The sequence below is a fragment of the Protopterus annectens genome, chromosome 8.part0 (assembly GCF_019279795.1).
Source record: "Protopterus annectens isolate FY-2018-M chromosome 8.part0, PAN1.0, whole genome shotgun sequence".
NCBI classification, from domain to species: Eukaryota; Metazoa; Chordata; order Ceratodontiformes; family Protopteridae; genus Protopterus; species Protopterus annectens.
The window spans coordinates 621,916,482-621,941,287 of NC_056741.1; the positions used below are offsets into that span (position 1 = coordinate 621,916,482).

The following is a 24,806-nucleotide window of genomic DNA, read 5'->3' on the forward strand; positions in this document are numbered from 1 at the left end:
ACCAGCAAGACTATGGAGAATGATGCGCAGATTACAAAAGTACAACTTCAACATGGTCTATACAAAAGGAAAACGTCTGGCTGATACTTCACCCAGATCACCCAGAAATACTACAGAAAAGCTTGATGCAGAAAATTCTGACTTTGATGTCATGGAAGTGCGTAAGTTTTCTACCACAAGACTTGATGAGCTAAGAGACCATACAAAGACTGATCCAATTTTGCAAAAGCTCAGCCACTTCATCAGTGGTGGATGGCCGTCAAAGCAATATTGTGTACCATCAGAGGTACATCTTATTTTCCTTTCAAAGATAAGCTGTTGATAGATGATGATATCGTTTTCAAAGGTCCTAAAGTTGTTGTTCCTACTTCCTTACAACATAAGTACATCCAGATTTTGCATCATGGCCACCCAGGTTTTGAAGTTACCAAGAGAAGGGCGAGAGGATGAGTATTTTGGCCTTCTCTGTCAAAAGATATCGATAAAGTACTTTCATCTTGTTCAGTATGCAATAGTACTAAACCACATTTTCAAAAAGAGCCACTTCAGCTAAACCAGATTCTTGAACTACCTTGGTCAATAGTAGCCACTGACATATTTGAGTGGAATAGTCAACATTACTTAGTGTTGGTAGACTTATTCGAATTTGTTCAAGATTGATTTGCTACCTAACCTACTAAGTTGAAACGTCATTTCTCAATCCATGGTAATCCACACAAAGATATTTCTGACAACAGTGCCCAGTTTACCAGTCAGCTATTTCAGAAATTTGCAAAAGAGTGGGATTTTATCCATGTTACCAGTAGTCCTGAGTACTAGAGAGGTCAACGCGTGACAATACCGATGTTTTCTTGAATTGGCTTAATAGCGGAAATATGCCCCATGACAATTTACTTGGCTCACCTGCTCAGAGACTTCTGTCTAGGCACACCAGGATAACCTGGCTTATCAGCTCCAGTTTGTTGGTGCCTACTGCTAAACACCAGAGCAGTCAAAACTCAACTATTCAAAAAGTACATATTTCAGAACTATGCTAAAATGAGCAGATTTATTCATCCACTGAAAGAAGGAGAGACAGTGAGGATACAAACAGCGAAAAGTTTTGATCTAATTGGTCGAGTTAGAGGTGTATGTGTAGAGCCGAGATCTTACTTAGTAGAATCTGAGGATACAGAATACAGAAGAAATCGCAAGCATCATCTTCTGGCATCTGAATAGATATTCCAGTACTGTATCTGTGATACAGACTCTAGATGGACATGCTCCACCTAAAGAAAACCTTATCCCCTCGAGCCACAAGCTCTAGGGATCTAAACCTCACCACAACAATAAATAGCATGTGCTGGAGGGATAGATTCCTGTCCCAGAGACTTCCCATGCTTTGGAACAAGATCCCAATCTACATTAGGCAGAGCTCCTCGCTAACACTCTTCAAAAGAAACCTTGACGAGTGGATGGGAAACAAAGTTTACCTTGGGGATCACTTCAGTGGCTCTGCTGGACACAGGCACAGCAAACTAATCTAAGGGGATGGCGAAAGCCAACACATTCTGGCTAGGCTTATAAATGCCTTCGGGCAGATAGCCTAGTACCCACCTATGAACCTAAGATCTCAGAACAATTCAGACGATGTTCCTGTTAAAGTACATGTTTCAGGACCTATTCCTGTTGATGTCCCTGAAGTTGAAAGAAGTCTCCTTGTTACTAAACCCAGTCCTAATTTTTATGTCAGACTTACTTAACATTTGTTGACCGGGAAAGTCCGACTAGGACAGAGCCTATTTTCAGTGGAGGCCCGGGGAGAAATGCTCTGGATCATGTCGTACATCCGGACATAGTGTAAAATACACAGCAACCTAGATAGGATTGTTTCACTTGTAATTAGTTCTGTGTAACTGCATATTAAAAGATTATTTCTGTACAACTGCATGTCAATGATAATTGTCATTATTACTGTGCATGACTTGCTTCTCAAAGAGGGAGGATGTAAAACAGGCTGTGTGTTGTGTCTTTAAGAAACATTTCAAAGTGAGGGCATGTGTGTATAAACAGAGTGCATGTACAGGCAGCAGTGCCATTTTGAGTTAACAGCCAGAGTGTTAACATGCACGAGTGCAGTAGTCAGTTTATAAGTTTATCTAAGTTTAAGTTACTAAGCCTCAATCCTGATGTGTTTGTATGTAATAAAGCTGTTTGAACCGAACCAATATCCTGACTAGACGACCAACAGCATTTAACTCTGGAGGTCTATTTTAACAACTCACAATACCACTTTTGAATATAACAGACCTGAGAGCAATCCCACTTAAAATGCTCCATCATGCAATCCACAGTGTCCCCAAAGGCCAACTCCTCAAAGGGGGAATCAGGACTCAAGGAATCCTTTTACTCAGACACATAGTCTAAAGATGAGGTAATCTGTGAGAAGCAGACCACAGATTCACCTACTGAACCTGCCTACTCATCTGAAGAATCCAATTCCATATTCCTTCTGGGCAGAATAGATGCCCAAAAAGTAAGAATAGATAACCCTGAGGGGCATCAAGGCAATGAACAAACCCTGGGTAAAGTCCTGCCATTCTCTCTGAAGATTCTTAGCAATGGGAGGGGTATGTTTGGTTTTCTGCTTCTTCTTTAATGGGACATTAGCTCTGATCAACCTATAGGGCTCACAGACACTCCTAGACAAAATAAGGGTAACCAGGGAATATCTTCCCTAACAAGAATCTGGGCATCAGCCATGGTTCCCCCTCAATGTCTTTGGCAGATGGTTGCATAGCCTCAAAGACATACAAGAAGCCAGTTCCATGCTAGCCACAGACAGGGTCATAACAGAGGAAATTGGTGTCCGCTCAGGATGGTCTTCATCCACCTCAAGAGACACTTCAGATGGAGACTGGATAGTGGCAGTGGCAGACTGTGACTTTTTGGTCTTCTTTTTGAGAGGCAGTTTTTCCGCTGGGTGGGTGAGTGTATTAGGTCATGGTACCCTGGGTCAAATGTTTGAGACCTTGGTTCTCAAAGTAAATGGATAAAGAAGACGAGACTGCTGCACAGAGTTTTTGGTACACAAGTTTGACACATGGTACACTGGGTATGATTGTGTGAAGCACCTAAGTAGAACAAACACTTCTCATGATGGTCTTTATGGGGAATCTGCCTCCCACACTGACACTTTTCCCTTCCTGGATGACATGAACCCTAAGTACACAAAAAAAGAAGGAAACCCAGTGGGGCACTTATCTGTAAATGATTCAGTGGAAACCAGCCCAACGAAGAGCATTCAAGCCAATGTTTAACTGTGGGTTTGGACTGGAGGCAAAGTTGGTTTCGGTATTGAGCAAACGTACGTCACCTTTATGCCCTATGCCTGCCTGGGCAGCATACACCTGACATACAATGTTGGGAGGATGTAAAGATTGTGGTATACTGGCCATTCATTGGGCTATCCTTGGTAGGAGATTCCACATGTTATGAATGCTGCAACATTATTGAGGAAGGGCATCCCTTGTGACAGACACTGCTGCTTTCAATAGGACAGTGGAGAATATGCTAGGAGATGTCAACTACTATTGCAAAACTGACTAGACAACATTGGAAAATGACTACAGTGACATTTATCCAACTCTGGAAATACTCCAACACAGAGACCTCACGGGCAGTAATTTACAAGAGTATCTGCTATTTACCTACCCAAAAGTACCATATTTTTTGAAATATCTAAGCCACACAAATACCTTGCGGATCCACCTTACAGACCAGTGGTGGCAACAGATGGCTCTGTCATGGAGCCCCATATCTCTATCAACAGATCAGGACAACTGAGTGATTACCATCGATGTGGAGCCACTTTTTATGGTGCTTCCTCACTTGTATTGCATCAAGGCTGTTTTACAGGTACTTACAAGGAAAACAGAAGCACCTGCGGAACTCAAACTAAAAGCAAACTACTACAAATTACTTCTGGACAACTGCTTTAAGTGTAACAACTAATACTACAAAAAAGTTACAAGGATGACCATGGAAGCAGTAATGACCACCCCAGCATAGCAAATTTACCACTAGCCAAATGAGAAGGAAAAAATGTGCATAGGTCTGAGTTTCAACAAAATTTTCTTGCTATTACCAATTTATTGATCATATATTTATCACTTGGAAAGGTGATGAGGTAAAAGACTTTTACAACTTTTTTAGAAGCCTGAGTGCCTTTCTAAAATTAATCCCAAACTACAGTAAAGACAATTTAATTTATTTGACTTTGCAGTAAAAAAAATACAGTTAACTATTCTTTCTAACAACCTGTTTTGAAAACCCATCAGAGTTGACCTCCTATTACATGCCTTCAGTATGCATCCAGAAATCGCAAAATGAAATGGGTAAAATCCTAGAGAATGAGGACAGACAGGGATTGCAAAGAGCTGAAAGATTTCCTAAACAATTTTAATGATTTAGATTTTCTTGCAAGGCCTGTGAAGGAAAACTCCTTCACAAGATACTGGATCCCATAAAATACCTCCAAACAACAGGGGACCCCCCCCCCCTTCAGCCGCAAACCATTCAGTAGTATGATCAATGGATTCAGACTATCCATATACTGACCCAAAAACCAAAACAAGAAAGAGAAGCATGGTTATCACATTTGCACTCAACCACAAAGATTCAAAAATTATAAAAGATAATTCGGTTATAATAAATAGTAACAAACCAACAGCTTAACTGCTGTAACAAGGTCCACTTTTATTTTCAAAAGGGGGAGGAATATAAGGGACTTCTTGAAAATCAAAGACTGTAAAACAAAGCTAGTAGCAAAAGGCACCTATGAATGTGAAACCCCCAACTGCAGAGTTTGCAGGTATATGAGCAATTCTGTCCACTTCACTTCCACCAACCCGTGTAAAAATACTACGGACAAAAGCTACTAATGTTGAAATTGTCTACAAGGCTCAATGCATGCTTTGGAACTGCTTCTCTGTTGGCAAAAATGTCAACAAGATCAAGAAACACACAATGTGGCTTCTTTCAGAGATCTGAAAAAGTGAAAAGGAATGCACTATCCAAGCATAGCACAAAAAAGCAAGCCACAATTCCTACAAGTTCCATATATTTGAAAATGTTTGGCCTACCCACCTGCATGGGAAGGAGAATGCCTTACTGGAGGAAAGAGCTGGAATAGCAGATTTGTCTGAATACATGTAATAAACCCAGACTGAACATTCGCTGCTCCATAAAAATTGTACTGGAACTGAAAAAGCTTAACCATAGACTGTACTATTTAGCTGTGAATGTGGACTTTCCAAGCTAATCAACTTCACAGGAATGCAGTAGTATACCACCCAACTAATTATAACTCCTAGCTCCACTCCAAACATTTTCTGCCTATAAACAAGGGCTACATTGTTCCTTTTCATCCACCTGCACAGTCGGGACTTTATCTGGGCCCATGAAAATGATATATTCATTTTTAAATGACAGACATTGAAAGGAAATGAACCGCTACCAAGGGACTGACAGAAGATGAACTAAGCCCTGCATCCCACATCGGTTTTAGCCCAACCAAAGATTTTCTCCATTTCTACCAGCTGACTAACATTTCAATTGTGGATGTGACTATCATGGCAACTAATGTTATTCTTTGGAATGAAAAAATTTGTGAGAATTATTTGTTTGTGTTTGCTTTGCTTGTTCACTTGTACAGCCCATACTCCTGTTTTCAATGGTTTCCAGTGTTCAAAAAATCACAGTTCCTCCTTTGTGTTGAGTGTCTTTTTTCTGGAGTGACTTCATTGTAATCTAATTTTTTTCTGTTTAGGATGATCACTGTTTTTCTGACAGGTTTAATATACTAGGGCTAGTGCATTTACCTGTTGACACGTACATTGACAAGATTTTTTACTATGGTCAGTGACTTAGGTAATGAGTAAATGCTCCAACCAACAGCAAAAGGTTCCCTCTAGCTGTAGTCTATATTTGGCTCAAATGAGCTGCTCACCCCAATAAAATCATTACCACATTCAGAGAAAACAGCCACTAGTTAATGCCTCCCTTTATCCTTAGGAAGGGTGCAGCACCATTTTGCAAAAGAACAAGTACCAATTTATAAGACCATTACACCTCTTTATGACTGTTTGAAATATCCTGACCTAAATCAAGTCGAATACCACTATCACATGCATCCTCAGCAACATTTGATATTCACAAAACATGGAACTTTTAGCTACAACTAGGATCCAGCATGTGAGCAAAAGCACTTCAACTTTCAGGGCTAATTAACCACTACTGCTTTGTTAAGAAAGGTCTGACGCACACTCATTTTTTTTTTTTCAAAGCCCTGTAAAAGCATGCTCTACTACCATCACAGTTCTAAACTAGCAAATGTTTTTGAGTTTTGGTATTTTTTGTATTTTTAACCACAGAAAATAAACAGCAAAAGCAGGCTTTGTACAACCTTCAATGCGAGATTAGAACATAGTTGTTGGCTTTAATAGCGTGTGTGTGTGTATATATATATATATATATATATATATATATATATATACGTGCACTCTCTAATGAAATAACTTAAAAGCAAACAGGGTGGCACACAAAAAGAGCTGAAACCAGCCACTTCACCCTCAACCTATAAAATAAATTTTAAAGAAACTATCATGCATGTATAACAGAGTTTCATAATGAGAGCAGTACTGAATACACAAAAATTGTAAAAAGGTAGTCCTTTTTAGTACTGGAATGGTGCACACAACAGTAGCATTACTGCTCGAGAATTAAAATAGAAAGAAACAGGTTTATTTTTTGTATTCACTTGAAAACCAAATAAAAATTATACATAAACCAATGTAAAGCAAATGAGCTGGAACACTGCTGTGGTGATGCAAGACCCACTAAATTACAAGGGTTCAGAAAACCTTATGCAAATTAGTAGTGAGGGAAGAACAACCAATCTGGGAGTTCCAATTACAGCCAATTAAAAGGCTAGTTCTGAAAAGCATATTGAAACTAGTAGCAAGAAAGTACAGTCAATCATGAAGCTTCAATTACAACCAATTAAAAGTCTAATATAACAACTGCTCCTACCATGCTCCTTTGTTGAAATTAGAATAAAACAGCAATGAATTATCCACTATTACTTAATTTTTTTTCTTGAACTGAAGTCTGTAAGACAAAAGTGCTAATCTGAATAAAACTTCTTTAAACGAATACAGACACAGGGTGACTTATTTCAAAGATTTGAAGGGATCCAATCCGAAAACTTCAGGACATCTGGACAGAAGGTAAGGTTTACTCTCAATCTTGAACCACAACCTGCTTACTCCCTTTGGCATTTGTTCTGTTTGTCCTGACTGGGTGGCTCTTGGCTCCCCTAGTTTGGTTTAGGTTGGACTGGGCTGCTTCCACCACTTGGGACATTTACTTTTATTTCTAATACTGTATTAAGGACAAGAATTTATTTATGACCACAAGAAAAAGCTTTGGAGCATTCTCTAGGAAGAGATATGGAAATTTATTTAGGAGGATATAGGTCTGGGGTCATCCAGAATAAAAGTATACTTCTTATTGATCAGGGAGGGATAGCATTATCACATTAGTAAAGTTACTTTAATATAACTCAGCTATCACATTAGTAAAGTTACTTTAATATAACTCAGCTGAGATTAGCACACTTAGTTTAAAACCCTGATTATTATACTAAATGGAAAATAACACTGACACAACAGGGTCATAGTAAACTAACTCAGAAATTAAACATTTGGTCCCAAGAGTTAGAAGTCAAAAGACACAGAGGAGTACTTGGCTCATATTGTTTCACTAACGCAAAATATTACTTACCCTGGAGATATGAATTGTGCTTCACTGGGATCTCTATACAAAAATTAAACTAAGAGATACCTTTTCTACATAAATTTTGGATTAACGATTAGTATCTATTTTGGGAACAAGTTAGACAGGAGGAAAGAAGAATGAAGTGGACTGAATTCCTACACAGATGTAATCCAAAACAAATGGATATTTTAATATAAAGAAGATTATTACATACTTTAGAAGTATGACAAAGATCAGACTAGCAGACCATTTGCTGAAGCCAGTTGTCAGAAGCAAGTACAAACAGTAATATACTACATGCAGCAATAAATGATTCAAAGAAGAAAGCAAAAAGCATGACCAACTTGAGAGATGACAATGATGTTAAGAAATCAAATATCTGAAAAACAGTGGCTAAATAACTTGTAGACTTCCCCAAAGTTATCACTAGATCCCAAACATTTAAAATATTTGTTTGGCAGTGTCTATAAAACTTCCTATGGTCTACAACACATGAACTGACTGCTCTCATGAAGGAAATCTGAGAATTAGAGCTGAGGACACAAGGTAACAAAGACAGAAAACTACATAAGATGATATGGAGTGTGCTGGATTAAACAGGAGTACATATGTAAGACCAGGACTTTCAAGAACTAGATGAACAAAACACTAAAAACTAAGAAAATATACAAAACTGAGTACACTATACACAAAATTATTCATGGTTAAAAACATTTGCTCACTCCTAGAAAGGGAGAAATGAAAATGCAATGATGTATTAGATGTGAAATTAATAAATTTCAAATCTTGGCTCTGATTTATAACTAGAAACAATATTTACATATACAAATGGAAAAAAGGTATCTGGCTCAGCGACCACTTAAAAATTATGTGATTGCACTTTATCCTAAATGCTTGAATTACAAATATAATATGATAAATGGAGACAACAAAGTATTCCAATAGCCAAAAAAATCCCTGCAAAATCCATTGAATATTAGCTGTCGTAAATATGGACTAAGATATATACTTCAAAAGTGAAAGACAATCTATATGTGCACATTAGATATTTCTACACTAGTCGATGGACTAAAATCTGGTGAGCTACATTTTCATTAACTACTGGATTTCTGTATACTGAGAAGTGCCCACTACAGACTGATTCACTCAAAACAGTTGGGCTTTGTATAAAATTATGTGACACTTCATCTCACCTATCCTCGATGCTTCATTCCAAGAACCTAAACGACTGCCTGAATTGTGAAACTTATCAAGAAAATCCTTACGTACGACACAGGTGATGGAGCCACAGAAGAATCTTATATCAAACATAAATGACAAATTCTACAACTGTTACAACCACTAGAAAAAAAATCCTCACAGTAACCCTCAGACTGACTGGTCGCAGCAAATATTTTTCTGTCATCTGTTTCCATAAACCCTCTACTTCAGATAGCAGTTTCATACCAGTAAATTCTTTCCTGCATTGGTCACCAACGCTCACTTCGAGGTTTTCCAGCTGCACCAATACCTTCTTGTAGTCTTGCATTGCCTTCTTACTCTTCCGCCTGCAAAATAATAACAGCAATAATTCTTCTCAACTATCCTCCCAGAAAAGTTCAATTCCATACTGCAATAAATGTGTTAGTGAAGAAGAATTTGATTTGTAGTGATACTTACGATCTGAAAAGAAAATTATATTGCTGTAGCAGGAGTCAAAATAACACACAGAAATATTTCAGATATTAATACTCTCCCCGCAGCATTTCAAGTAACTGCATTTTAATTTATCAGTTTCTGAAACAAGATACATGACAGAACCGATACATATCCTTAGCAAAACTGGTTTGCTCCACTTTAAGGCCTAATTACAAAGCTTTATTACACCATAAGTCTCACAAAGAGCAAATCTTTACAAATCCTATCTGCAGCTAATTCAAAACAGTTACTTACCTTTAACAAAGGTAAAATTAGGGTTTAACTAATAGTGCACATTTACCTAAATTATAGTGTTACACTGAAAGGCTCTTGCTTTGATTTAGTATGGAGGCAGTTCACAAACTTTCAAAAATTTGTAAAACCATGGCAATCACTAGTAGCATAAGTACCTCATACAAGACATTCCTTTTTGACATGGCCATAAATACATGAGAGATGCAAGCGTATTAGAATACTAAACTCTAAACCTCAATCCAAACTGTGAGAAAAAAACACAACCTACCACTACGTACACAGATACATATAAAAACATTGCCTGTATCTCAAAATAAGCCATATGTTCAACAAAACCAAAAGAGCATAAAACAACCATATTATGCAGACCTCCCACTGATCACAATAAATCAAACACACAGGCTCCATAGCAGTGTGGAGAGTCCGTAACAAAATACCTGGGCTAACACTGAATAAAGACAAACCTGAAAGCTCGGAAGGCAAACAGCTGTAGCTTGGCAATTACAAAAAAAAAAGCACCCTATCATTGCTGACTTTAGTGTGTTTAAAACACCTCAGAGGACTATGTAAGGAGACTGTGAAACTGTCATGCCAGCCTAGGACCCAAATCAGACACATCAAAAATACATTACGTGTGCAACAAATTAGGAATTTCTCGACCATGGTAAAAAAGATCAAGGCCAATTACTACATGGCCACTCTTCCAGTTGACGTGAACAAGCTAAGAGGGACATCACTCTTCCTTATGCAGCAGGACACTGTGAGGATGTTTCACAACCTCTTCCACATTTGAAAATTACATCTGTTTAATTAAACCCTCCCATCATGTCAAAAGTGGCACCTGAATCCATCCACAACCCCTTTTTTCCATTTTTGCACATGGGGTTGGGGTGTCACTTCAACCATGAGATTTATTTGTCCTAGTTTACTGGGAAAGTCTGACTGGGTAATAAACCTTTTCAGTGAAGACCCAGGGAGAAAAGCTCCATTTTTGTTTGCTTTGCATAATACCGGACTCCAGTTCCAATCATCTAGATCCAAAGTTTAAGTTTACACCACCAGGTGGCACCTGAATGTTATGCCAAAATGCTGCAGCTGTTTAGTGAGATTCTCCCATCTTAAGTACACACAAATATCATGACAAAATGTTGCTAGTCAGTGGCAAGTAGTAACTGCATGGTTTCAGGCAGGGGATTCCGTGGTTGACAGCTTGACAGAGATGGGCAACAAGCCAAATCTTTTGCACCAGATGGTCTTCACCTTTATCCCTGGGCAGTGTATGCATCAATAATGCAATAGTTTTGTTCGTTTTTAGATGATTGTTGTGTATTGTAAAGTTGTATCATAGTTTCGCACTGACTTAAAACAATTTTTTTAATTAGAATATATTAAAGTTTCCATCGATTGAAAAACATTTTGATATTTGTCTAGTTCAGAATGCATACCAAAAATTCAACTCTGTATCTTCTTCAGTGTTGCAAAGCAAGTTGGATAGATGACTGTCTCAATCAATATATATTAAAACAAAGAAAACAGTAACCATGAAAACCTCAGGAGTAGAAACTACGTATTCAGTAATTAATATCAATGATAATGAATAAAGAATCGACTGTGTGTCATCTGTTGTCTACACAGCATGATGTGCAGGAACTGCTGATTGAGAGCCCAGTGTCTGTTATTCTTAAAGTGTATTAGTTCTGGTTTAGGCACTTGGGCTTCAGGCCAGTTATTTTACATTAAGAAGGTTTGTGGTCTGCACTCTTGTGGGAGAAGAGGCTGGACTCTGCCCTTCTGAGCTGGGAATTTCTGGTTAAAGGTTTATAGTGCCTGAATGTTTGAACTGTATCTTACTGAAATTGGTACACCTTGTTTGCTGTAGCATAGACTAGATCCAGGCCTGCTGAATATAGCTTTGTTTATATGCTTGTTGTTTGTTTGCTTGTTATTTCCCTGGAACACTAATTCCACCTATTCTCAGCTTCTGTGGCTCACTAGTGATATCTGCATTGCTTACTGTACTTATTTCCTTGTTTCACTTGAAAGAAAGTTACTGTTTGTCGTTTTGCATTTAAGTTACCTGTAACACATTGCACTTAAGTTACCTGGCACTTGCTCACTAAAGCAATTATATAAGTCAGCACTAAAAATTAAAAGCACTACACTCTCACTCCCCACTGGCCCTGGTTTTCAATTATTAAGGAATTCCCAATATTATTCTAGCATGTCCAAAGGTCAGTTGTCAATCTCCTCTCGCTCCAGCTGGTGAATCTGGGAATCTTGAGGCAATGTTACATCTGCCTCATGTACACAGACAACCCTCTCTCCTCCCAACAAATTCCAACACATGTGAGAGATGCAACCATATAGCCAAACTGGAGGCTAAGCTCTCTCAACTCAGTACTGGCATAACCAGTCAGGAGGAGAAGGAAACCATACTCACTACAATTCCAGTCTCACATAGACCTACCACGACAGCAAACCAAACACATAATCACACAAAAACATACTCGAGGCTCTAAATAAAGATCTGCCAAGCAGCAGAGACCTCCAAAGCAGACACCCAAGCAGCCGCTACCCCAAAACAAAACACGTGCAACACATATCTCACAAAGCCAGTGTGCCAAACAGTCACAGCCCTTAAGACTAAACAACACACCTGATACACTTGTAATAGGTGACTATCGTCAGGCACACTGATGTCCCGCTCACCAGGCTGAACAAGGAGAGGGTCACGGTGAGCAGCCTGTCAGGTGCTAGGATCCGCCACATAACACAAGCACTCAGGTCACTCCAAAGCAAGTACAAATATGACTCAGTCATTGTCCATGCTGGTGTGAATGACCTGAGACGTACCTCCCTGGACTACATGAAAAGAGATATAAAGGAGCTCTCTAAACATGTAGCCCAGGCCGGTATGACCCTGACCTTGAGTAGCATCTTACCCTCACCAAGAATGATGCCACAATATGAAGACAAGATGATCAATTTCAACAATTGGCTTAAGTACTGGTGTCATTCAAAGGGGATCCAATGCCTGTCAGCTTGGGATGATATGCTCGACAAGCCACGATGCTTCGCTAGGGACGGCTTGCACCTGTCACCCCTGGGCTTTCGGATATTGGCAAAGGCTCTTGCTACCCCCATAGTGCCTTTTTAGGCAAGGCTCAAAAGACAAACCCACCTCCATAGGTATCACAAGGGATAAGAAACTAAGAGTAATGCTACTCAACGCCAGAAGTCTAAACCTCAAGATGCACGACTCAAACTCTCCTTAGCATGGAGAACATCGATATCTGTGCAGTAACAGAAACCTGGTTCAGGGATCCCGAGAGCACCCCAGCACTACCAGGTTATACCTCATACTATGCTGCCCCAAAACTTGGACCGAACCACAAAAGGAGGGGGAGTATCGATATTCATCAAAGATACCCCCACACCTCCAGGTTGGTGGCAAAGCACGAAGCATCAGAGACTATCCATGTGCAACTAACAGTGGGTAAAACTGCCTTCCAGTTTATAGCCTGCTACAGACCACCCTCCCAAAACCAGGAACCCCACTCGGCCTTCCTGAGAACACTGGAAAATATGAAGGTCTCTCCAAACACCATTATATTGGGTGACTTCAACTACCCAAACATAGACTGGGAGCATTACTCTAGCTCCAACACCCTAGCCCAAAGGTTCCTAGAATTTATAAACTCAAATGCTATGGAACAACTTGTTACCACTCCCACAAGAGGGGAAAACATACTGGACCTGATCATCACCAACATGGGGACTCTATGCTCCAGACCAGAAGTGTATCCCTCACTGGTAAGATCAGACCATAAACTAATCTCACTGGATATTCACATCCCGACCCCACCCCCCTGCCCCGAAAACCACAGTGAAAAACTTCTCTAAAGCAAAATTTACACTCCCCAAAACTGAGGTGGGATCCTTCAAAGCCCCGGCTTGTGGAAAATACAGCCCAGACCGCAGAATCCTTTATAAACGCATTCTATGAACACCTTCAGGAATGCATGGATCATGCGATCCCAAATAAAACCAAGACCCAATCCTCCAAAGGCAGACGTCCTGTCTGGTGGACCCCAGCCATAAACAAACTATACAATAGAAGGAGGAAGCTACTAAATGATAAAGCAAAATCCCAAAAGGGAAGGCATCACTGATCAGTATTAGCAAAACTACGGGCATACACAAAATTGTCTAAGGCGAGAGAAAAATTGCACAGGACACTAAGGATAATCACAAGGCTTTCTTTAGTTATGTTAGGAACCTGGGTGGTAATTCCCAGATATGCTCAGAATTAGTCCAAAATGACAAAAATACACGAACCCACAGACATTGCCAACATCCTAGCTGACAGGTTCAGAGCAAACTCCCTCCCACCAAAAGGGCAAATATCTATCCCAGCAGAGTGCTGCCCCTGACATCTCAGATGCTCAGGTAAGAGCCGCCCTCCAAAGCAAAAACACAGCATCAATGGGACCAGATGGTGTCCCTGCCCCTACATGAACTCAAAGAAGAGCTAAACCCAAACATAAAACTACTGTTCAATCTCAGCCTTACTACAGGATATGTGCCCAAAGAGTGGCGTACAGCAACAGTGGTCCCTCTCCATAAAGGTGGTGCCTCAACGGATCCTGGAAACTATCGCCCCATAAGCCTGACTAGCTTGGTCTGCAAAGCTATGGAAAGGATCATCATGGACCTCATAAATAAAGATACTGGGGACCAACAAACACTGGATCCTACCCAGTTCGGCTTTGTTAAGGGCAGATCCTGCCTCTTAAACCTGGTTGATTTCTTTGAAACAGTCACCAAGGCCATTGACGAGGGAAGGTGGTCCACACAGCCTACCTGGACCTCATAAAAAAGCCTTCGATACAACCCCCACTCGGCATTATAGATAAGCTCACCAGCTTAAATATAAACCCCTATGTCACTAGATGGATTGCAAACTGGCTCAAGGACAGAACCCACATGGTTAGAATTGCTGGAGCCATGTCAGACTCCAAACCAGTTACAAGTGGTGTCCCACAAGGCTCAGTCCTGGGACCTCTCTTGTTCGGTATATATTTCGGAGGTACAGGCCAACACGGAAGGACTGTGGCTGACCAGATGACTGCAAACTGGGTGCCATAATCGACTCTCCAGCCGACACAAGCATCCTCCAAAAGGGCCTCATAGAAACAGACAACTGGTGCCAGAGCCATGGCCTCAAGCTAAATGCCAAAAAGTGTATAGTCATCCCCTTTGGCAAAAACAAAGTGCCCACAATTACCACATAGGTGGAAATCCATTAAGTACAGAAGAAGTAATTAGGGACCTGGGGACCCAAGTTGATAGCAATCTCTCATTCGACAACCACGTGGCCAAAGTGGTTAGAAATCATTTTATATAGCCCACCTAATCATGAAGGGATTCACATCTAGATCAGGGAGGTCATCGTGCCTCTTTACTCATCCCTCATCAGGCCCATAATTGAGTACAATGCCCCTTTGGGATGTACCTTACCAGACACCTGCAGCAACTGGAAAGACCCCAAAAGTACCTCACCAAGAGGATCAAAGGGCTCAAACAGATGCCATATGCTGCCCGGTTAAAGAAACTCCAGCTCTACTCAGTGGCATACCACCTGTTCAGAGGAGATCTGTGCCTGACGATAAAGCCATGTCCAACCCGGAATTAATGGACATGCTGCACCTCAGAAAATCAATCCATCCAAGCCAGCTACGCCGAGAGACTTGAACCTCAGCACTGAAATAAATAGGACATGCTGGAGGGACAGATTCATAACCCAGAGGCTCCCTTCACTCTGGAATAAAATCCCAGTCCAGGTTAGGCAGAGTCCCTCATTGCCTCTCTTCAAGAGGAATCTTGATGAGTGGATGGGAGATCGTATCACTTCTGTGTCACTGTTAGATAGAGGCATAGTATACTAACCTCGAAAAAGGGCATAGCAAAATAAATTTAAAATGGGTGGCGAAAGCCAAACACATTCTGGCTAGGCTTATAAATGCCCTAGGGCAGATAGCCTAGTATGAACCTATGAACCTATGACTGACTGGCAAAACTATAGATCTAAGATGTAAATAAACAAATGAGACTAAAGGATGAAGCCAAAAACATCTTCCAGGATTAAGCCAATGCTAATCTACTGAAACAGAGCAATGACCTGGCTAAATTCAACAGCTTCTTCTGACTTGATGACCCCACTACTTATGCAGAATCCTTTACCACTACATTCTATGCAGATGTTAACAGCTGCATAGATGCATCTGTCCCCGTCCAAAGTAAATGCAAGTAAATACACCACCAAATTCAAAAATAAATCACAGAAACTATGCGAACCATCCCAAATATAAGCAGGCCCTATAACAAAAAAAAAACTTATTGCATATAAAAATGTAGCTTTCAAGATTCTAAAAAAAAGTTATTTCTAAACTTAACAGGGAACTCTGGACCCTGATCAAATCAGCCAAAGCTAGATTATGAGGTAAAAATAGCCAGTCAGGCAAAGGAAAACCTTCTTTAACTGTTCAATTTCTGCCTCCAAACAGGATTTTTTCTAGATGAATGAAGGACAGTAATTGTCATCTCCTTAAACAAAGATGGGGCGTCAACGGACTCATGAAATTACAGTCCCATAAGTCTTGATGAGCCTCATCTGTAAGGTTATAGAAAGGACTATTATGGAATTAATAAACAAGGAGAAGGGTAATCTACACACTCATGACCCAAGTCAGTTTGGATTTGTCAAGGGCAGATCCTGCCTACTTAACCTGGTTGCTTCTTCAAGATCATCACTGAAGCAATGAATGAGGACAAATCAGTACATACCACATATTTAGACCTTGCAAAACCATGCAACACCATCCCATACTCTGGTATCACAGATAAACCATCCCAGATAAAAGTTAATCCCTATGTAATTTACAGCATAGTGAACAGTCTCAAATAGAATCCAGGAAATTATGGTGGCCTGCTGTATTGCCACCAAAACACCTTACTAGCAGTGTACTTCAGGACACAGTCCTTAGGCCATTCCTCACTGGCATTTACTTCTTGGAGGTCAAAGCTACTGTTAAGGATTTATGACTGATCAAGTTTGCAGATGACAGTAAATTTGATGCCATCATAAACTACCCAGAGAACAGAAATATCCTCCAAGTGGGCCTTTCTCAAACCAACAGCAGGTGTCAAAAGCTACTGTTAAGGATTTATGACTGATCAAGTTTGCAGATGACAGTAAATTTGATGCCATCATAAACTACCCAGAGAACAGAAATATCCTCCAAGAGGGCCTTTCTCAAACCAACAGCAGGTGTCAAAACCATGGACTAAAACAAATGCAAAGACATGTAGAATAGTATCCTTTGGCAAGCAAGCAGTCATTTGCAACAATGACTTTAACAGCATACCTCTGAAAACTGACCATGCAGCTAGTGCCCTGGGAAAAGTACAGTTTTGTACCTACCATAAATGTAGATGTTAGAGTGTATATACTGCTGCAGTCATCACACATGGGTTATCCTGCCATCAGGCGGTCCCGCAGACGGCCGAATCCCAAAGTCCCGGTCCGGCGTCGATTGTCATCACCTCTTCCCTGACATCAGTGCAACAGGGGCATAAAAGAGGCAGCCGACACCATTTTCTTCAGTTTTTCTCGCCCCAGATGTCAGGTGCCCCCAACTAGGAAGGCAATACAAATAACTATGCAAAATACCTTAGTAGACAAACAATAGTACTAGCTGTTAGCAAATACACCATATAGGCATGCATCCATTAGATTGATGTACATGGAGTTATAACTAACACCCTGGTATGTAGAGGGGATGGTGAGAGGGTAACCTGGACTGCAGCAGTATATACACTCTAACATCTACATTTATGGTAGGTACAAAACTGCACTATGTTCGTGTAATACTGCTACAGTCATCACACTTGAGTTGAATCCCAAAGCTATGGATGGGTGGCTGGTACTAAACTGGGTTAGGTGAAGCTAGGATGCCCTGCAGAACTGCAGTGGCAAAACCAGCTCTGGTTTTTGAGTATAATGGAAGGTGGTAGTGCTTGGTAAAGGTGTGTACTGAACTCCAAGTAGCTACCTCCAGAATGTCCTTGGTTGGAACCCCCCTGAGAAAGACTACTGAGGTTGCTGTAGCCCTGGTAGAATGGGGCCTAATATTAACAGGCACTGCTTTCCCATGGTGCGAGTAGCAAAAACGGATACAATGTGCTATCCATTTGGAGATGGTCTGTTTTGAAATAGCCTTTCCTTGTGAACCTGCAGCATAGGATACAAAGAGTTGGTCAGTTTTTCTGAAGGTCTTTGTCTTATCCAAATAGTAACATAGCTGTCTGTGAATGTCCAAAGAGTGAAGGAGTCTTTCTCCTTTATTCTGGGGGTTTGGATAAAAGGTGGGTAAATGAATGGTCTGATTCAAAGCCACACTGGATACTACCTTTGGCATAAAGGTAGGGTTAGTTTGTAAAGAGACTCTGTCCTGATGGAAAATGATGAAAGGTTCCACTGCCATAAGTGCCTGTAGTTCTGAGACCCTGTGTGCTGAGGTGATAGCCAGCAACAGAGCTGTTTTCCATGACAAGTATTGTAGTTCTGCTGAGAAGGCTGGTTCGAAGGGAGGCAGTGTTAATTTTTCTAAAATGAAGTTGAGGTCCCAAGCTGGCGTTGGGGGTTTTCGGGAGGGTCTTATATTCTTAGCCCCTCTGAGAAACTGCCTTAGTAAAGGGTGTGAGAATATGGGAGGATCCGTATTATATTGAGCTGAAATGGCTGAAGCATGGATCTTAATGGATGAGAAAAGAAAGGCCTTTGTGTAGCATCTCAGTTAAGTATTGCAGTATTTGAGGAATGTTTGGTATCCAAGGATTTTGGCCTTTAACCTGGTTCCATGCATAAAATCTTTTCCATTTGTCTGAGTAAGTTTTTCTGGTGCTGGGCCTCCTGGCCTCCAAAATGACATTCAGGACATCCTTTGAGAGAAGTGTTGATTGATAATTCAAGGTATTCTCCATGCAGCTAAATTTAAAGTCCTGAGCTGACTGTGAAGGATCTGAGAGTTTTGCTGAGTCAACAAAAGTGGGAATTGAGGTAAGATCCATGGAGGGCTGTGAGTCAAGGTCCTTAGTAATGGGTACCAGTGCTGACGTGGCCAGTCCGGAGCAATGAGGATCATTTGAGGTCTCTCTGATCTGACTTTCAGTAATACCTTGGTCAAGAGAGGTAGTGGTGGGAAGGCATAGACTGTCAATGCTGTCCAACTGAATGATAGGGCATCCACTTTCCAGGCTAGGGAATGATAAGCCCTTGTGCAAATTTCTGTAGTTGGCAATTGTTGGCGGAGGCAAATAGATGTCTGGGAGTCCCCACTTCTGCGTTATCATTGAAAATACTTGTGGGTGTAGTCTCCACTCGTGAGGATCTGCCAAATTTCTGCTTAATTCGTCTGCCAATATGTTTTCATTTCCTGGCAGGAATTGTGCTTGCAGTTGTACTTGGAAAGTCAATGCTGTGTTCCACAAGGTCATTGCCTGTCTGCATAAACGGTAGGGGTGTGTTCCTCCCTGTTTGTTTATGTACCACATAATTGTGGTGTTGTCTGTCCTTATTAGTAGTTGTCCTGGATGCAAGATGCCCTTGAAGGCTGTCAGTGCATTTTGCACAGCTAGCATCTCCTTTTGGTTGATGTGTAGATGCATTTGTTTTGCGGACCATTTGCCCTGTATGCACTGTCCTGCCATGTGTGCTCCCCAGGCATAGTCTGAAGAATCTGTTGTCATAGTTTGGTTTGCTGGAGGTAAGACAAAAGGAAGACCCTTGTTTAATTGACATGCTTGAGCCCACCATAGGAGCTCTTTTTGAAGGCAGGGCATGAGAGGTATACTTGTTTCAAGGCTGTGCCTGTGTTGAGTCCATACACTTTTCAGGTACCATTGTAATTTCCTCATATGCAGCTTTGCATGTGGAATTAGTTGAATGCAGGATGCCATGAACCCCAATGCCTGCAGGATTTTCCTTGCAGTGAGCTGGGTAAAAGTTGCCATCTTTTTGAAGTATTGAGTCAGTTGTTTTTGTTTGTCTGGCGTGAGATAAGCCATCTGGGCCGTTGTATTTAAGCTGGCATCCAGGAATATTATGTCTTGTGAGGGTATTAGCCTGGACTTCTTTTTGTTTACTGTGTACCCTAGGCAACTTAGCAGCTTTGTTACAAATGCCAGATGCTGTAATAGAATGGCCTTGCTGTCCGCTTGGATCAGGCAGTCATCCAGATATGGATAAATTTGTATTCCTCGTTGTCTGCAGTATGCAATTACTGATGCCAGGCATTTCGTAAATACTCTGGGCGCAGCAGATAAGCCAAAGGGCAATGCAGAGAATTGATAATGCATTGTACCTGCCAAAAATCTGAGGTATCTTCTGCAATCTTGTCTGATAGGGACATGCAGGAATGCCTCTTTGAGGTCCAACGTTACCAGCAAAGACTCCTTGCCCAGCATGGGAAGAAGCTGCTGTAGTGTGAGCATTTTGAATTTGGGTACCTCCAGGTAAGTGTTTAGAATTAAGAGGTCTAAAATGGGTCTCCAGGCTTTGTCCTTTCTTGGTACTAGAAATAGTCTTGAGTAAAAGCCTTGACCTTGCTCCTTTGTAGGTACCCCTTGAATTGCTTTCATATCCATGAGAGCTGAAATTTGCGTTTGTGCCTCTGCCCATTAGTTTGGAGGCAGATTTGGCATGCCTCTCATCCATGGTAAAGTGTGAAAATGAAATCTGTAGCCTCGGGTAATAATATCCAGAACCCATTTGTCCTTTGTTATGATGCACCAATTTTGTGGAAATAGAGCCAGTTTTCCTCTCAAAGGTGCTGCCAGAGCAATTTTGCTTGGCAGGCGAAGAGGGAAGTCATTGTGTTTGTTTCCTGAAGGGTTGAGATCTTTCGTCTCCACCTCTTTGAGTTGTTGTGTGCCATTGTCTAGGCCTGAAAGAACCTTGTGGCTGGCCTCTGCCCCTTGGGCGTCTGTACCTACCCCTTTGGGGTCTGTCTGATGCAGGAAAGGACCAGTTTTTTGATGGCCAGTTTCTGCTGAAACGGGGAGGTTGTACCTGTAAAAAATCTTTAACTGTCTGCATAGATTTTGCCTTTTCTTCCATTTTCTTTAAAACTTCCTCTGTTTTGACACCAAATAACACATCTTTCTGCAATGGAGCATCCAGTAACTTTGCTTTGACATGTTCTGGTAAGGCTTGCTCTTTTAGCCAAGCATGTCTACGTATTACAGATCCTGTGACAGCTGCTCTGCATGAGGCTTCCAATGAATCAAAACCACACTGTAAGGTACGCTTTCCCACCTGCTCTGCTGCATGCAGCAAATCCTGCATCTCTTTGAAATCAGGTTGATCTGTCTGAGGGATCATCTTCTGCTTTAACTGTGTAATCAAGTACTGCTGGTATTTTAGCATGTGGAATTGGCAGTTTAAGGCCCTCATGGCCAAAGTGGCAGACGTATACACTTTCTTCCCCCATCTTTCTAATGCTCTGGAATCTCTTTCAGAAGGTAGTGGATTCTTAGCAGTAGAGGCCTTAACCCCTTTGGGACCCTGGGAAATGGTTTTGGGGTCTGCAACAGGGCTTTTATATAGAAACTTATGAGAATCAGGAATTTGGTAGTATCTCTCTGGTTTAGCTGGTGCAGGAGGTAAGGAATCTGGGTTTAGACTAGATTCGGAGTAAACATCATCCAAAATGTCTAAAACTGGAGGAATTGCAAGGGGTCTATGCTGTGGGAGAAGAAGAAACTCACAGAGTCTTTTCTTAGAGTCAGAGTAATCTTGGCCTTTCCAGTGGAAGTGTTCCCTCATGGTGTGTAAAGTTTCCCCGAAAGAGTAGTCTTCAGGGGGGAGACAGAGGGAATGGACTCTTCAGCATCTAAGTCTTCATAAGGAGGGAAGGAATAATCCTGGTCCTCAGAGTTAGCTGAGGAAATGGATGCTTGGTCAGAGGAAGGATAATCTTCCTCCAGTCTAGGCCTTTTGTCAGGAGGTGGTTGTGAACCCCTGATAAGGGTAATTAAATCCTCAGCCATCTCAAGCATCTGTTTTTTAGGCATAGGGGCCAGTGGGGGGGACTGTGGACCTGGTTTCCTAACTTTTAAGGGGGCTTTAAGTTTAGCATAAGACTTAATAGAGATAGTTGTCGGTTTGAAGACACCTTCAGAAACCGAAGGCCTGTCCAAAAGCTCCTGATCACCATCATAGTTGGCGTCCGAGGGGTGAGATGGAACCGGCTCCTGAGGCCCAGCTGATTCGGTCTGGGAGGCTATCAGAATTTCTAAATCTGTGGTAGTCAGGGGCTGCGTAGGCGCATCGCTGAAAACTGGAGAACCGGCGGCAGGCCTTGCTGAGGCCTTGGTATCTGGTCTTGGCCTTGGTTGCCTGTCCTTATCCTTGCGTTTTTTAATCATTGCTGATGTCGGTTGATCCGATGACATGCTATAATTAAATTTTCTGCCAAAATAACGTCGGGCGAAAACTGCCCGACGCTTGATTGTACGTTTGTTGAACCTAGCACAAAACCGACAACCAGAGATGTCGTGGTCTGGGCCTACGCAAGGAATACAATAAGAATGAAAATCCTTATGAGGTATTTGCTTCCCACAAGAAATGCAATTATTAACTTTGTCTGACATCGGTCTGAGGCAAGAAAAGTTTCCCCAACGGGGTACTCAGCTTTAGAGAAGACTTTGGGCTGAAATTCGATTCGAAAATCTTAGGAGCTGGCCGACCGGCACTTGCGAACAGCTTCTGCTTCGGGCACCACGCAGCAAGAAAGACTGAAGAAAATGGTGTCAGCTGCCTCTTTTATGCCCCTGTCGCACTGACGTCAGGGAAGAGGCGACAACAACCAACGCCGGACTGGGACTTTGGATTCGGCCGACTGCGGGACCGCCTGACGGCAGGATAACCCAAGTGTGATGACTGCAGCAGTATTACACGATGAACATCTACATACAAAATCAACAGTCCTTTGTTCACACATATCCAACTACTGTATGAAAGCCCTTTCTAAATACATAACTTATTACTTAGGGTATGGTTAACATAGTCCATGGATGTGATCATTTCAATGTATTCTGCACTCAGACCAATCACTGTATAATGTCCCCTTCGGTATATACCTGTCCAAACATATGACAACCTGAATACTTAAGAGTATATAGGGCCTAAATCATAAAAACTATGTGAACCATCTCAAAGCTTTGCCCCTCTTCTCTGTCATTCAAGCTGAGAGATGAACTCTGCCTTGCATATACATCCACAACACACCCCTACTCTGTCAGACTTACTGCACATTCTAAATTCTAATGGTGGAATAAACACCCCTTGAAGAGATCTAAATCACTTTTGCAATATAAATGTAACTTCTTGGAGATGAATACATAGAGAATGACCCTGTTTTGGAACTGCCCTCCTCTCCACAGAAAAAAAAAGCAGTTCTCTTACGATATTCAAATGTAAACTGGACAAATGGATGGTTAATTGCAAATTCACCTGTGGTGTAGCATCCTTGTCCCTCATGGATAGGAACAACATATACATGTTCAGTTCATCTCCAGGTTATTTGTATTTAATATATAAAGGCTAAAAACTTCATAGGAATATACGGATAGGCTTCTAAAGATCCTCACACATCATCAGCCTAGTAATTACCTATGGAACCTATTTATCAGGGAATACAATCTTTATGGAAAATTTAAACTACCCAGACACTGTCAGGGTAACTACTCAATGTCAAATAAATATGCCCACATATTAATAGACTATATCTAAACAATATGGAAAAATAGCTAAATAATCCACTGAAGGATGGAAAACCTTAAAATACTATGTAGATTCACCCATAACATGAGATGACAATCACAAAGCCATGATTTTCCTGCTCCCCTCTTTAGATTATATCCTCTTTGATTATCAAAGTTTATAGAACCATCATTAATTTAAAATGAAAATAAACCATCCTTCCTAGACTTTCCAAAAGAAATGAACACAACAAACTTCTGAATGCATACTGGGATATTATTCTCAATGACATAAACACATCTGACTAAAGATGCTGTCAATGAGTTCTATGATGTTAACTTCTGCAATCATGAGCTATACTGAAGAATCAGATAATATACATTAAATTCAACAAAAAAGCCCTTTGTTGGAATCTCCAAATTAGTAAGAGAGAAAAGAAGAGGAAAAGGAGGTCAATTTGCTTTCAGAAATTATTCTAGTAATAAAAGAAAGTGTAAAATGAATGAAGCACAGAAACTACTTTAACAGGTCTTCCAAAATCAGCCATTAAATCAGCTGGTGTCAAAGGCTGAAAGTACTAATAAGGTGCCTTTAACACCATTACAAAACTGAAAGGTAAAATGGTGAATGTAACACATTAAAACAAAAAAAAAAAATATTCTCAGCCAGACACAGAACACTGCAAAAGTCCTTACAATGAAAAAAAGTAAAAACATTTTGTTGACCATAAGACCTCACCCATCACATGTCATCTACCCATTTCCTGGGGGGGGGGGGGGGGGAGTAAATTTCATTTGTTCCCCTCAACATTTATGTCAAAGCCCTATATCTGTTCCCTCAACATTTATGTCAAATCACTATGTACAGAATTTTTTTTTAAATGAACCAACTCACTGCATTTCCAAAAAACATGCTCCAAATTTCCTCTCTCCCTTCCCCATCGCATATCCAACATTTACTTTACTACCTACCTGAGGACAAATCCTCTGAGAATTACCTGGGGTACAAACATACCTACTGAAAAATCATCAACTTTCTGGACTTTGCTGCATGCTTGGGGAATTTACAAATTTACTCCCATTGTTCCCCTGTAATTTCCCTTTATATTCTCTGTTCCCAATCATTTACATTCTCCTCCCACTGATTTTTATACTTACCACGTAGAACTTCAACTGCCCTAGTAATTACCCCTTTAACAGCATCTTCTGTTTTAGACAACTAAAACTCTTCA

The 24,806-nt window shown here is 40.9% G+C and overlaps 1 protein-coding gene across 1 annotated transcript in view; it reads right to left on the reverse strand.

Moving 5' to 3' along the window:
- LOC122808326 (plexin-B3-like) overlaps positions 1-24,806 on the reverse strand; it is a 2,760,797-nt gene that overhangs the window by 1,240,945 nt on the left and 1,495,046 nt on the right. Inside the window, exon 19 of the mRNA XM_044079291.1 lies at positions 9,265-9,365. Within this exon, the coding sequence (XP_043935226.1) occupies positions 9,265-9,365 (101 nt within the window). The remainder of the gene's footprint in view (positions 1-9,264; positions 9,366-24,806) is intronic.